Below are 13,189 nucleotides of genomic sequence, written 5' to 3' on the forward strand. Positions count from 1 at the left end.
GTGACAAGTGTGTGCACCGTGTGGGTCTCTTAGGCTATATTTCACAGAATACTTATTCACTGAGTTATGATTTGAGTTGGATGTCTCTATGAAATTATGGTGTGTTAGTACCTCCTATGAATGCTCAAAGTGACAGCGTGGGGTGTTCATTAGTACTTGGGAATACATCTTTAAGGTTTGCCTACATGATGAATTAGTGTTCGTTATCTTGCCAAAGAGTAATTCAGAGTAGCATAGTGAAGTGCTTATTTATATCCCTTTATGATTGCAATGTTGAGAGTGTCCACTAGTGAAAGTATGATCCCTAGGCCTTGTTTCCAAACATCGAATCTCCGTTTATTTACTGTTCTGTTGCATGTTTACTCGCTGCCATATTTTATTCAGATTGCTATTACCACTCATATACATCCATACTACTTGTATTTCACTATCTCTTCGCCGAACTAGTGCACCTATACATCCGACAAGTGTATTAGGTGTGTTGGGGACACAAGAGACTTCTTGTATCGTGATTGCAGTGGTTGCTTGAGAGGGATATCTTTGACCTCTTCCTCCCCGAGTTCGATAAACCTTGGGTGATCCACTTAAGGGAAACTTGCCGCCGTTCTACAAACCTCTCGCTCTTGGAGGCCCAACACTGTCTACAAGAATAGAAGCACCCGTAGACATCAGTATTCAATATATTCATCGGATCCCAACAAACACAACATGTAGCATTACAAATAGATGATCTTGATCATGATAGGCAGCTCACAAGATCTAACATGATAGCACAATGAGGAGAAGACAACCATCTAGCTACTGCTATGGACCCATAGTCCAGGGGTGAACTAGTCACACATCGATCCGGAGGCGATCATGGCGATGAAGAGTCCTCCGGGAGATGATTCCCCTCTCCGGCAGGGTGCCGGAGGCGATCTCCTGAATCCCCCGAGATGGGATTGACGGCGGCGGCGTCTCTGTAAGGTTTTCCGTATCGTGGCTCTCGGTACTGGGGTTTTCGCGACGAAGGCTTTAAGTAGGCGGAAGGGCAGAGTCGCGGGCGTCACGAGGGGCCCACACGCTAGGGCCGCACGGGCCCAAGCCTGGCCGCGCCGCCCTAGTGTGTCGCCACCTCGTGGCCCCACTTCGTATCTCCCTCGGTCTTCTGGAAGCTTCGTGGAAAAATAAGACCCTGGGCGTTGATTTCGTCCAATTCCGAGAATATTTCCTTACTAGGATTTCTAAAACCAAAAACAACATAAAACAGCAAGTGGCTCTTCAGCATCTCGTCAATAGGTTAGTGCCGGAAAATGCATAATAATGACATATAATGTGAACATGTCAGTATCATCATAAAAGTAGCATGAAACATAAGAAATTATAGATACGTTTGGGACGTATCAAGGATCTCCTTGGCGGAGACCCCTGGTTGGAACAAACATATCTGTCTCCTCAGAGTTAAAGCGCACTTGATATGTAACTGAAGAAACACAAGCCATCATCAGAGATATCCATCTGTCATTGAAACACAATCTTCTCATCATATTCTCCAGAAACACTCACTCAACTCGATCATATGCCTTATGGATATCCAATTTAACAGCACAAAGGCCATTGTTGCCTCCTCTTTTATTTTTAATTGAGTGAATACACTCATAAGCCACCAGTACATTGTACGTAATAAGACGTCCAGAGACAAATGCACTTTGCACTAGAGAGATAATATCAGGGAGGACCTCCTTCAGACGAGCAGCAAGCAACTTAGAGATGATTTTGTAGATTACAGTGCATAAACTAATGGGTCTGAATTGAGTAACCGATTCTAGGTTTTCAACTTTTGGGATTAGAACAATTGTAGTATCGTTCCACCCTTCGGGGATATTTCTATTGTTCAAAGCTTCCAGAACTTCTGTTGTAATTTTTGTCCCACACAAGTCCCAATTTTTTTTTGTAAAAAATGGCATGTAGCCCATCAGGTCCAGGAGCTTTGTAGTCACCAATGCTGAAAAAAGCCCTTTTCACATCGTCAACTGAAAGCAGAGTCATTAGCCTCTCATTCATTTGAGCCGTAACCTTTGGCATGACCTTTTGGAGAACAGCCGGATCCGTCATATTCACCTCCGACGAAAATAAGTTTGAGAAGTAATCTAAGATAAGGGGGTTAAGCATAGGGGTGCCTTTCACCCATTGATTAGTATACGTCTTCAGTTTTTTGATAAAGTTTTTCTTTCTTATAGCAGAAGCATATTGATGAAAGAGAGCCGTATTCCTGTCTCCTTGAGCGAGCTAGTTAGCCCTAGATCGCTGAAGCCAATGGATTTCTTCTTGTTCTAACAGTAACTCAACTAACTCAGCCATCTCCTTAGCCGTCTCAGCATTTTCATCTGTTATGGGTCCATTTAGAGCATTTTCTAGTTTGCGCTGAGCTTGTCGTAATCTTTTCTTTGGGCGCTTAAGGAAGCGATTATCCCAATCATGGAGTTCTTTGTGCATTTGTTCTAGCTTCACCAAAACCCCTTCCCCTGCCGCTGAAACCTGGGCCTCCTCCCAAGCCTTCCGAACTACATCCTCAAAATTCTTTTCTTGAAACCATTTGGCCTCAATTTTTTTTGACGCAGACTGGTGATGATTCGAAGCAGGGTTGTAATCAGTGTCAAGTAAGATGGGACGGTGGTCAGAACGTGCAAACTCAGCATGCAAAACCATTGCTTCTTGATGCATCACTCTCCAAGTGGAATTCACAACCACACGATCAAGGCGTTCCCGGATATTGCCTCTTCTCCATGTGAATGGGTCAGCACTAAACCAAGATTATAGAGGTCACATTCATCTAACACATCACGGGAAGGCTTGCATATAAGGTTGAGGGCGAGGAAGAAAAAGAGAGAGCAGGAAGACTGCCTTTGGAGGAGGCGACAATGAACGCTGATACAGCGCCGTTGGTATCGTGTGTCTGCACTCCAACCGCTCATTCTTTTGAGGCCTCTTTGACACGCTCTGTCTGGTTCTTTCCATCCGCGCCCACGCCACGCAACGCACAGCGCCACAGCCAAAGTATTGCTGAACGAAACGGAACGGATCCTTTCCCCTTTCCGATGAACACCAGATCGGGCCCCTGCCTCGCCAACGCCAATGATGTGTGGGCCCCTATCATTTCGCAAACATTTGTACCACCTGTCAGAGGCCTATGAAGCACCTGCCCACCAACCATTGGGAGCCGATCTGGAGCACACCATACCGAAAAAAAAGAAAGATCTGGAGCCCACCGCATGGCGAACCCGCTGGAGCCGCGTACTAATTAACGCTCGACTTCCCCCTCTGCTCACTCCAGTCCAGTGCACACCCCACCCACCAGCAAATCCGATCCACAAAGCTGCTCAAAATTCGGGGGATTTAGACAGAGAGGAGATCGAACTGGAGGAGGGGGAATGGCGGACTGGGGCCCGGTGATCGTGGCGACGGTGCTCTTCGTGCTGCTCACGCCGGGGCTGCTCTGCACGCTGCCGGGCCGCGGCCGGGTGGCGGAGTTCGGCAGCCTGCACACCAGCGGCCTCTCCATCCTCGTCCACGCCGTCGTCTACTTCGCGCTCGTCACCATCTTCCTCATCGCCATCGGCGTCCACGTCTACGTCGGCTAGCCCACTGATTCGGGATCGTCCACACTTATTTATTTAGCTCAAGATCTGGCTGGTTGTTGAGTTGAGCTATGTATGTATGGTCTTGTACTGTGATTTCGCGGTGTATTTTGGTTATAAACTTTGAGTAATCGGCGGGCGGTAAAGATCCGCGATGCTGCATATGTTGTCTTGCCCTCGACTCCTGAGCTCGATTCGTCCTCTACTTATTTTTCTTCTGCCGTGTGTTCCGCGAGTTCATGGATTGATTGAGGTTGAAGATTTGATTGCGCTTTATCAACAGATACATTTACTTTCCCAATACAAAAGTTAACAAGTCGTCTGGGTGGTGTAGTTGGTTATCACGTTAGTCTCACACACTAAAGGTCCCCAGTTCGAACCTGGGCTCAGACAAATTCAGTTTTTCTTTTTCTTTACATTTTACTGATAATTGTGCATGTACATGTTGCAAAATGTCCGTTTCAATTTGTTTCATTTTCCAAACATTTTTTTTTTAGTTTTACTTTGGGGACGCTGCAAAGTAGACAAATACTCCTGAGGAAGGGTGAGGGGCTTGATAATAAATAAAATTATTAAGAAGATACAAGTTCATAATGTGTATCATAGTAGATGCACCACTAAATGAATAGCTTATAAGAAGCTTAAGAACGGTAGAGCCTACATCAACCATTTTGAAAAGTTATTTAAGGGACTTGTCTTAGTAGTTAAGCAAAGTACACATCGCAACAATGACTTTATTTATTGCACAAAGAAATGATTCTTTTGGTGAAAAGGGAGCTGTTCCTGGCTCCATTTCATAGAAAAGAAGCCTTACACGAGTTTAGTTTCTGAAACGAAAAGGAGCCTCACAAAGAAATGAACATCGAAGGCTTGAAGATTCAATAATTGCTTCTCCGATTTTAGTTTGAGTTATGTGCAATGAGAAAACATAATAAGTGAGAGCTTCCATCAACTTTCTGCGGGTTTAAACAAAATTGATGCAATGATGTGAAGTGGCTGAAACATCACCTCCTTCCGATTCAAACTGTAGAAGATTTAACCGAGTTAAATGTGGACGGCTCGTGGTAGAACCAGGTGATCTCACAATGAGCATGGACTTGAGGGATCAAGATGATTTTTTTTTTCATTGTACCACTATATCAGACAAATATGTGCATCTAATTTTATTGTGAAACAAGCAAAAAGATTGATATTTGCATTAGTTGAGGATAAGAGAATTATTTGATTGTTTAGACAAAAACCAGGTGCATATTGACATGCAGAACCAGAATAGATGTATTGTTTCTTATTGTAGATCCACACATCTAGTTTTTGTGTAGCCCACAAATGAGCATACTGAGAGAATTCCTTATTTGACACTGGCTAAAAATTTGGTTCCCTATTTAGCCCGGGAAAAGTTTTTCTTCCCTATTTGACATTTTAACTTGATTTCTTTCCTTATATGACACTCTAGTTCATTTTGAGCTCTAACGGTGCCAACTACGAACGTGAAAAGACGTTGTTACCCCTAGTGCATTATGTGGCCAAAATTTATTTATAGAACAAAATAGAGGCAGTGATGCGATGGATCCTTTCCAAGTTTCCATCATGCAGCCTATGCAGATGCGGGGACTCGTCCAGGTCATGCAAAGCTGGCATGCTGTACAAACTCGTACTAATGTGGTATTTTTAAAAACTAAAACTCACTGTAAAAGGCTAAAATGATCTGATTTTAATTACAAAATTGTAAGTACTGATGGCTGGCAGCAGCCTTAAACATGTAGTGAACTAGTAGTATACTGTATCTTTATTCATGCATTAGAAAACCACCGTGAAAACAATATTTACTTTATTTATAATGCAACATTTGTTCGAGAAATGTTTGCTGCCTTGCGGCGCGCCCAAGCTTCTGCAGTTTTTTAGGTCCGCCACTGCGAGTAGCGATATGCGGCTGGATCGGTCGGTGAGGTGGCGCTCCACGCAAGAAATAGCAAAGCAAAGCGGTCGGCAGCAAGCTAGAACGCGGGCAGGAGCGAGCTTGGCATGAGTGCATCAAAGCTTGCTATGTACACGTGGGGAGCGAGCTTGGCATGAGCGCATCAGCTAGCTTGCCATGCACACGTGCGTGCTGTCGAGCTGCTGCTTAATTGTTAGCTACTATCTATGGGCGAAATCCTGGGATAATTCTCTCTTAGATATCACAGGTTCTAGTACGAATTCGAATTCGGATACAAGTTGGGTTCCAGCCCTGGCCGAAGCCGTGTTCAGCCAAGCCACCATACAAGAACTACAGATCCTCTACTTATACCAACTCCCACTCTTGGAGATGCAGTGGCCGGCTTCAGTCGCGTAGACGGGCCGGTACTTGGCGGATCCTCGTGCTCCTTCGTGTTAGGCCTGGACCGTTAGGCCAACCCACAGCTGGGTCGCTAACATCCCCCCTTCGTGAGAGCCTGCTTGTCCCCAAGCACGTGCTGACGGGAATTATTGACGTAGGGCTGCAGTGTCCTCCCAAGTTGCCAGCGATTCCAGTGAATTACTCCATTGGATGAGTACCTGGGAGACCGTCGTGGCGCCCTTACGGCGGAGACGGTGCTGAAGAACCCTGGATGGTACCTGCAACCCAAAATCATCAGGTGGTAATTCAGCTTGTACTTGTATGTTTGGTCCGAGGAGTTTTTTGAGTTGCGACACATGTATAACAGGATGGATTTTGCTAGTGTCAGGTAATTCCAATCGATAGGCCAGTTTGCCCACTCTTGCCAGCACCCGGTATGGACCAAAATACTTGTAGGCTAACTTCTGATTAGGGCGCACCACCACAAAGTTTTGAATATATGGTTGAAGTTTAAGGAATACCATATCCCCTGGCTCAAATTCCCGGTGAACTCTTTTCTTGTCAGCTGACTGCTTCATCTTTTTTTGAACTCGTAGCAGTTGTTGTTTCAACAATTCAGTAACGGCCGATCTCTCATTCAACCAGTCTTGCAGCTCTGTGATGTGACAAGCATCAGCAGGTACTATCCCAAAGTGACGAGGATGATAATTGTAAAGCACCTCAAAAGGTGTCTTGTTAAGAGCTGCATGCCAACTAGTATTATACCAGTACTCAGCCAAGGACAACCATTATGCCCAACGGCTAGGACAAGCTTGGGCAAAGCATCTCAGGTAAGCTTCCAGTGACTGATGAACTCGTTCTGTTTGGCCATCCGTTTGTGGATGGTAAGATGAACTCCTACGCATCCGAGTATCAGTTAATCTACAGAGTTCAGTCCAGAAAGTACTCGTGAAAATCCGGTCACGGTCACTGATGATGGATACTGGCATGCTATGGAGCTTGTATATATTGTCTAGAAACAGACGAGCAACACTGGTGGCCGTATACGGATGGGTGATGGGTATAAAGTGAGCAAACCTGGAGAACTTGTCGACTACAACTAATACACCATCAGATCTGCCAGATTTAGGAAGGGATACAATCTCCCAGGCATGGTTTGGTACGGGCAATGGTTGAAGAAGTCCTGGGTACCTGACGCGCTCGGGTTTGGCGCGTTGGCAGGTCAGACACTCCTGAACCGTTCGTTTGACAAATTGCTTCATCAACGGCGAAATGAAGAGTTGCTTCACTCGGCGATATGTCACTAGGAAACCAGAGTGACCACCTGCAGCACTTGCGTGTAACGCCAATGTAACTTGTGACTGCAGCTTTGGAGTTGAATCCTAACCAAATGCGTCCTTTCTGACGAATGATCCCATCCTTGAGAATATATCCATCCACACCCGCAGGTGTTACAGCCAGTTTTGCCAATAACTCCAGTGTCTTCTGGTCGTTTTGATAACCCCTTATAACATCCTCTATCCATGCTGGTTGAACTTTAGATATTGCTGCCAGAGAGGAAGGGTGCTTGTTTTTGCGAGACAAAGCATCCGCAGTGGTGTTTTCTGATCCTTTTCTGTACACTATATAATAGTGGAGTCCCAGCATCTTAGTTAGTGCTTTGTCCTGCCAAGTAGTGTGTAGGTGTTGATCCTGGAGATGGGAAAGGTTGCGCTGATCAGTAATTATGCAAAATTCACCTGACTGCAAATAAGGGCGCCAATGATCCACGACCATAAGGATGGCCAGATGCTCTTTCTCATAAGTGGATAGGCCTCTGGTTCTAGGGCCCAAGGCTTTGCTGACAAAAGCGAGAGGGTGGCCATCTTGAGTGAGAACTGTGATACGTCTCCGACGTATCGATAATTTCTTATGATCCATGCCATATTATTGATGATACCTACATGTTTTATGCACACTTTATGTCATATTCGTGCATTTTCTGGAACTAACCTATTAACAAGATGCCGAAGAGCCGATTCTTGTTTTCTCGCTGTTTTTGGTTTCGGAAATCCTAGTAACGAAATATTCTCGGAATTGGACGAAATCAAGACCCGGGGTCCTATTTTGCCACGAGCCTTCCGGAAGACCGAAAGGGATACGAAGTGGGGCGACGAGGCGCCGCCACCATAGGGCCGCGCGGCCGGAGGGGGCCCGCGCCGCCCTATGGTGTGGGCCCTCGTCGGCCCTCCGACTACGCCCTTCCGCCTATTTAAAGCCTCCGTCGCGAAAACCCTATTACGAAAGGCGAAAAACCACGATACGGAAAACCTTCCAGAGACGCCGCCGCCAATCCCATCTCGGGGGATTCTGAAGATCTCCTCCGGCACCCTGCCGGAGAGGGGATTCATCTCCCGGAGGACTCTACACCGCCATGGTCGCCTCCGGAGTGATGAGTGAGTAGTTCACCCCTGGACTATGGGTCCATAGCGAGTAGCTAGATGGTTGTCTTCTCCTCATTGTGCTTCATTGTTGGATCTTGTGAGCTGCCTAACATGATCAAGATCATCTATCCGTAATACTCTATGTTGTGTTTGTCGGGATCCGATGGATAGAGAATACCATGTTATGTTAATTATCAAGTTATTACATATGTGTTGTTTATGATCTTGCATGCTCTCCGTTATTAGTAGAGGCTCTGGCCAAGTTTTTGCTCTTAACTCCAAGAGGGAGTATTTATGCTCGATAGTGGGTTCATGCCTGCATTGACACCTGGGACGAGTGACGAAAAGTTCTAAGGTTGTGTTGTGTTGTTGCCACTAGGGATAAAACATTGGCGCTATGTCCGAGGATGTAGTTGTTGATTACATTACGCACCATACTTAATGCAATTGTCTGTTGCTTTGCAACTTAATACTGGAAGGGGTTCGGACGATAACCCGAAGGTGGACTTTTTAGGCATAGATGCAGTTGGATGGCGGTCTATGTATGTCGTAATGCCCAATTAAATCTCACTGTACTTATCATGATATGTATGTGCATTGTTATGCCCTCTCTATTTGTCAATTGCCCGACTGTAATTTGTTCACCCAACGTGCTTTTATCTTATGGGAGAGACACCTCTAGTGAGCTGTGGACCCCGGTCCATTCTTTTATACTGAAATACAAATCTGCTGCAATACTTGTTTCTACTGTTTTCTCTGCAAACAATCATCTTCGACACAATACGGTTAATCCTTTGTTACAGCAAGCCGGTGAGATTGAAAAACCTCACTGTTTCGTTGGGGCAAAGTACTTTGGTTGTGTTGTGCAGGTTCCACGTTGGCGCCGGAATCTCTGGTGTTGCGCCGCACTACATCCCGCCGCCATCAACCTTCAACGTGCTTCTTGGCTCCTCCTGGTTCGATAAACCTTGGTTTCTTTCTGAGGGAAAACTTGCTGCTGTGCGCATCATACCTTCCTCTTGGGGTTCCCAACGAACGTGTGAGTTACACGCCATCAAGCTCTTTTTCTGGCGCCGTTGCCGGGGAACGAAGAAAAGTTACACCACAAAGATTTTCAACTCCCACGTCAACAGCTCTTTTTCTGGCGCCGTTGCCGGGGAGATCAAGACACGCTGCAAGGGGAGTCTCCACTTCTCAATCTCTTTACTTTGTTTTTGTCTTGCTTTATTTTATTTACTACTTTGTTTGCTGCACTTATATCAAAACACAAAAAAATTAGTTGCTAGTTTTACCTTATTTACTGTCTTGCACTCTATATCAAAAACACAAAAAAATTAGTTACTTGCATTTAGTTTACTTTTGTTATCATGTCTAGCTCTGTACCTGTTACTACTTCACGTGAGGAATTAGTTTTTACTTTTAAACAAGGGGATGAGGAAAGTTTTAAAGATGCTTGGTCCAGGATTTTTACTTCTTATCGTAAAACTGAACCTCAAATGACTCTAAGTTTGCTCCTTAGTAGAGATTTCCTTCATTGTAATGGGGATCAAGCTTTTAATGCCATAAAGAAGTTGGTTGCATCACATGATTCATCTAATAACTTTGATTCAGCCCTTATTAGCATTCATAATAGATTAAACACTCTTGAGACAAGTGCATCTCGCTTAAATGAAAATTATGGATACATTCGTAACCGTCTTGATCAAGTTTTAGTGAACTCGAACCTTCATTGTGGAACCCTACTATTAAAATTGTCATAGGTGACCAAACTCTTCGTGCTAATTGTGATATTATGACTGAATTTTGCCTAATGCCTAAGGGTATTCATAAATCTTTGAAACTTTGGGAATTCACTGAAGGGGGAGAAGGAATAACTCTTATTGATAACTCTGTTATAATTCCTAAAGGGATAGCTGCGGTTGTGCATACAACCATTCTTGGGGTAACAATATCCATTGATTACCTTGTCATTGAATGCGCAGGAACAGGACACATCACACTCGGAAGATCCTCGTCGAAACTATTGGGAGCAGTCATAGACGTGAGAGAAGGCACCCTAAAATTCACCTCTACACCCGGGGGTAGCCATATATTCCCTAAGCCAAAGAGTAAGGACAAGAAAGGTAAGGGTAAAGCCCAAGGTAATGTCAATGCTCCACCCTTTGATAACACTTGAGTTACACTTTCTGCGCCTAGCTGAAAGGCGTTAAAGAAAAGCGCTTATGGGAGACAACCCATGTTTTTACTACAGTATTTTTGTTTTATATTTGAGTCTTGGAAGTTGTTTACTACCGTAGCAACCTCTCCTTATCTTAGTTTTATGTTTTGTTGTGCCAAGTAAAGTCTTTGATAGTAAAGTAAGTACTAGATTTGGATTACTTGCGCAGTTCAGATTTCTTTCTTTGTCACGAATCCGGGTCTACCTCCCTGTAGGTAGCTCGGAAAATTAAGCCAATTTACGTGCATGATACTCAGATATGTACGCACTTTCATTCAATTTGAGCATTTTCATTTGAGCAAGTCTGGTGGCCTAATAAAATCCATCTTTACGGATCGTTCTGTTTTGACAGATTCTGCCTTTTATTTTGCATTGCCTCTTTTGCTATGTTGGATGAATTTCTTTGATCCATTAATGTCCAGTAGCTTTATGCAATGTCCGAAGTGTTAAGAATGATTGTGTCACCTCTGAACATGTTAATTTTTATTGTGCACTAACCCTCTAATGAGTTGTTTCGAGTTTGGTGTGGAGGAAGTTTTCAAGGATCAAGAGAGGAGTATGATGCAATATGATCAAGGAGAGTGAAAGCTCTAAGCTTGGGGATGCCCCGGTGGTTCACCCCTGCATATTCTAAGAAGACTCAAGCGTCTAAGCTTGGGGATGCCCAAGGCATCCCCTTCTTCATCGACAACATTATCAGGTTCCTCCCCTGAAAATATATTTTTATTCCGTCACATCTTATGCACTTTGCTTGGAGCGTCGGTTTGTTTTTGTTTTTTGTTTTGTTTGAATAAAATGGATCCTAGCATTCACTTTATGGGAGAGAGACACGCTCCGCTGTAGCATATGGACAAGTATGTCCTTAGGCTCTACTCATAGTATTCATGGCGAAGTTTCTTCTTCGTTAAATTGTTATATGGTTGGAATTGGAAAATACTACATGTAGTAACTCTAAAATGTCTTGGATAATTTGATACTTGGCAATTGTTGTGCTCATGTTTAAACTCTTGCATCATATACTTTGCACCCATTAATGAAGAAACACTTAGAGCTTGCTAATTTGGTTTGCATATTTGGTTTCTCTAGAGTCTAGATAATATCTAGTATTGAGTTTTGAACAACAAGGAAGACGGTGTAGAGTCTTATAATGTTTACAATATTTCTTTTATATGAGTTTCTGCTGCACCGTTCATCCTTGTGTTTGTTTCAAATAACCTTGCTAGCCTAAACCTTGTATCGAGAGGGAATACTTCTCATGCATCCAAAATCCTTGAGCCAACCACTATGCCATTTGTGTCCACCATACCTACCTACTACATGGTATTTATCCGCCATTCCAAAGTAAATTGCTTGAGTGCTACCTTTAAAATTCCATCATTCACCTTTGCAATATATAGCTCATGGGACAAATAGCTTAAAAACTATTGTGGTATTGAATATGTACTTATGCACTTTATCTCTTATTAAGTTGCTTGTTGTGCGATAACCATGCTTACGGGGACGCCATCAACTATTCTTTGTTGAATATCATGTGAGTTGCTATGCATGTCCGTCTTGTACGAAGTAAGAGAGATCTACCACCTTAATGGTTGGAGCATGCATATTGTTAGAGAAGAACATTGGGCCGCTAACTAAAGCCATGATTCATGGTGGAAGTTTCAGTTTTGGACATATATCCTCAATCTCATATGAGAATAATAATTGTTGCCACATGCTTATGCATTAAAGAGGAGTCCATTATCTCGTTGTCCATGTTGTCCCGGTATGGATGTCTAAGTTGAGAATAATCAAAAGCGAGAAATCCAAAATGCGAGCTTTCTCCTTAGACCTTTGTACGGGCGACATGGAGGTACCCCATTGTGACACTTGGTTAAAACATGTGCATTGCAAAGATCCGGTAGTCCAAGCTAATTAGGACAAGGTGCGGGCACTATTAGTATACTATGCATGAGGCTTGCAACTTGTAAGATATAACTTTCATAACTCATATGCTTTATTACTACCGTTGACAAAATTGTTTCATGTTTTTAAATAAAAGCTCTAGCACAAATATAGCAATCGATGCTTTCCTCTTTGAAGGACCATTCTTTTTTACTTTTATGTTGAGTCAGTTCACCTAACTCTCTCCACCTCAAGAAGCAAACACTTGTGTGAACTGTGCATTGATTCTTACATACTTGCATATTGTACTTGTTATATTACTCTATGTTGACAATTATCCATGAGATATACATGTTACAAGTTGAAAGCAACCGCTGAAACTTAATCTTCCTTTGTGTTGCTTCAATACCTTTACTTTGATTTATTGCTTTATGAGTTAACTCTTATGCAAGACTTATTGATGCTTGTCTTGAAGTACTATTCATGAAAAGTCTTTGCTTTATGATTCACTTGTTTACTCATGTCATTACCATTGTTTTGATCGCTGCATTCATTACATATATTTACAAATAGTATGATCAAGGTTATGATGGCATGTCACTTCAGAAATTATCTTTGTCATCGTTTTACCTGCTCGGGACGAGCAGAACTAAGCTTGGGGATGCTTGATACGTCTCCGACGTATCGATAATTTCTTATGATCCATGCCATATTATTGATGATACCTACATGT

The 13,189-nt window shown here is 43.4% G+C and overlaps 1 protein-coding gene and 1 non-coding gene across 2 annotated transcripts; both read left to right on the plus strand.

The window, feature by feature from the left end:
- Window positions 1-3,275: 3,275 nt before the first annotated feature.
- On the plus strand, window positions 3,276-3,796 carry LOC124677048. Its single transcript, XM_047213046.1, has one exon. It carries the CDS (start codon window positions 3,411-3,413, stop codon window positions 3,618-3,620), a length of 210 nt encoding a protein of 69 aa, XP_047069002.1. The 5' UTR covers window positions 3,276-3,410; the 3' UTR covers window positions 3,621-3,796.
- Window positions 3,797-3,936: 140 nt separating this feature from the next.
- TRNAV-CAC lies at window positions 3,937-4,010 on the plus strand. The gene has a single exon. It is a non-coding gene; the product is annotated as a tRNA-Val (tRNA).
- Window positions 4,011-13,189: the final 9,179 nt, after the last annotated feature.

Source organism: Lolium rigidum, chromosome 7 (assembly GCF_022539505.1).
Source record: "Lolium rigidum isolate FL_2022 chromosome 7, APGP_CSIRO_Lrig_0.1, whole genome shotgun sequence".
Taxonomy (NCBI): Eukaryota; Viridiplantae; Streptophyta; class Magnoliopsida; order Poales; family Poaceae; genus Lolium; species Lolium rigidum.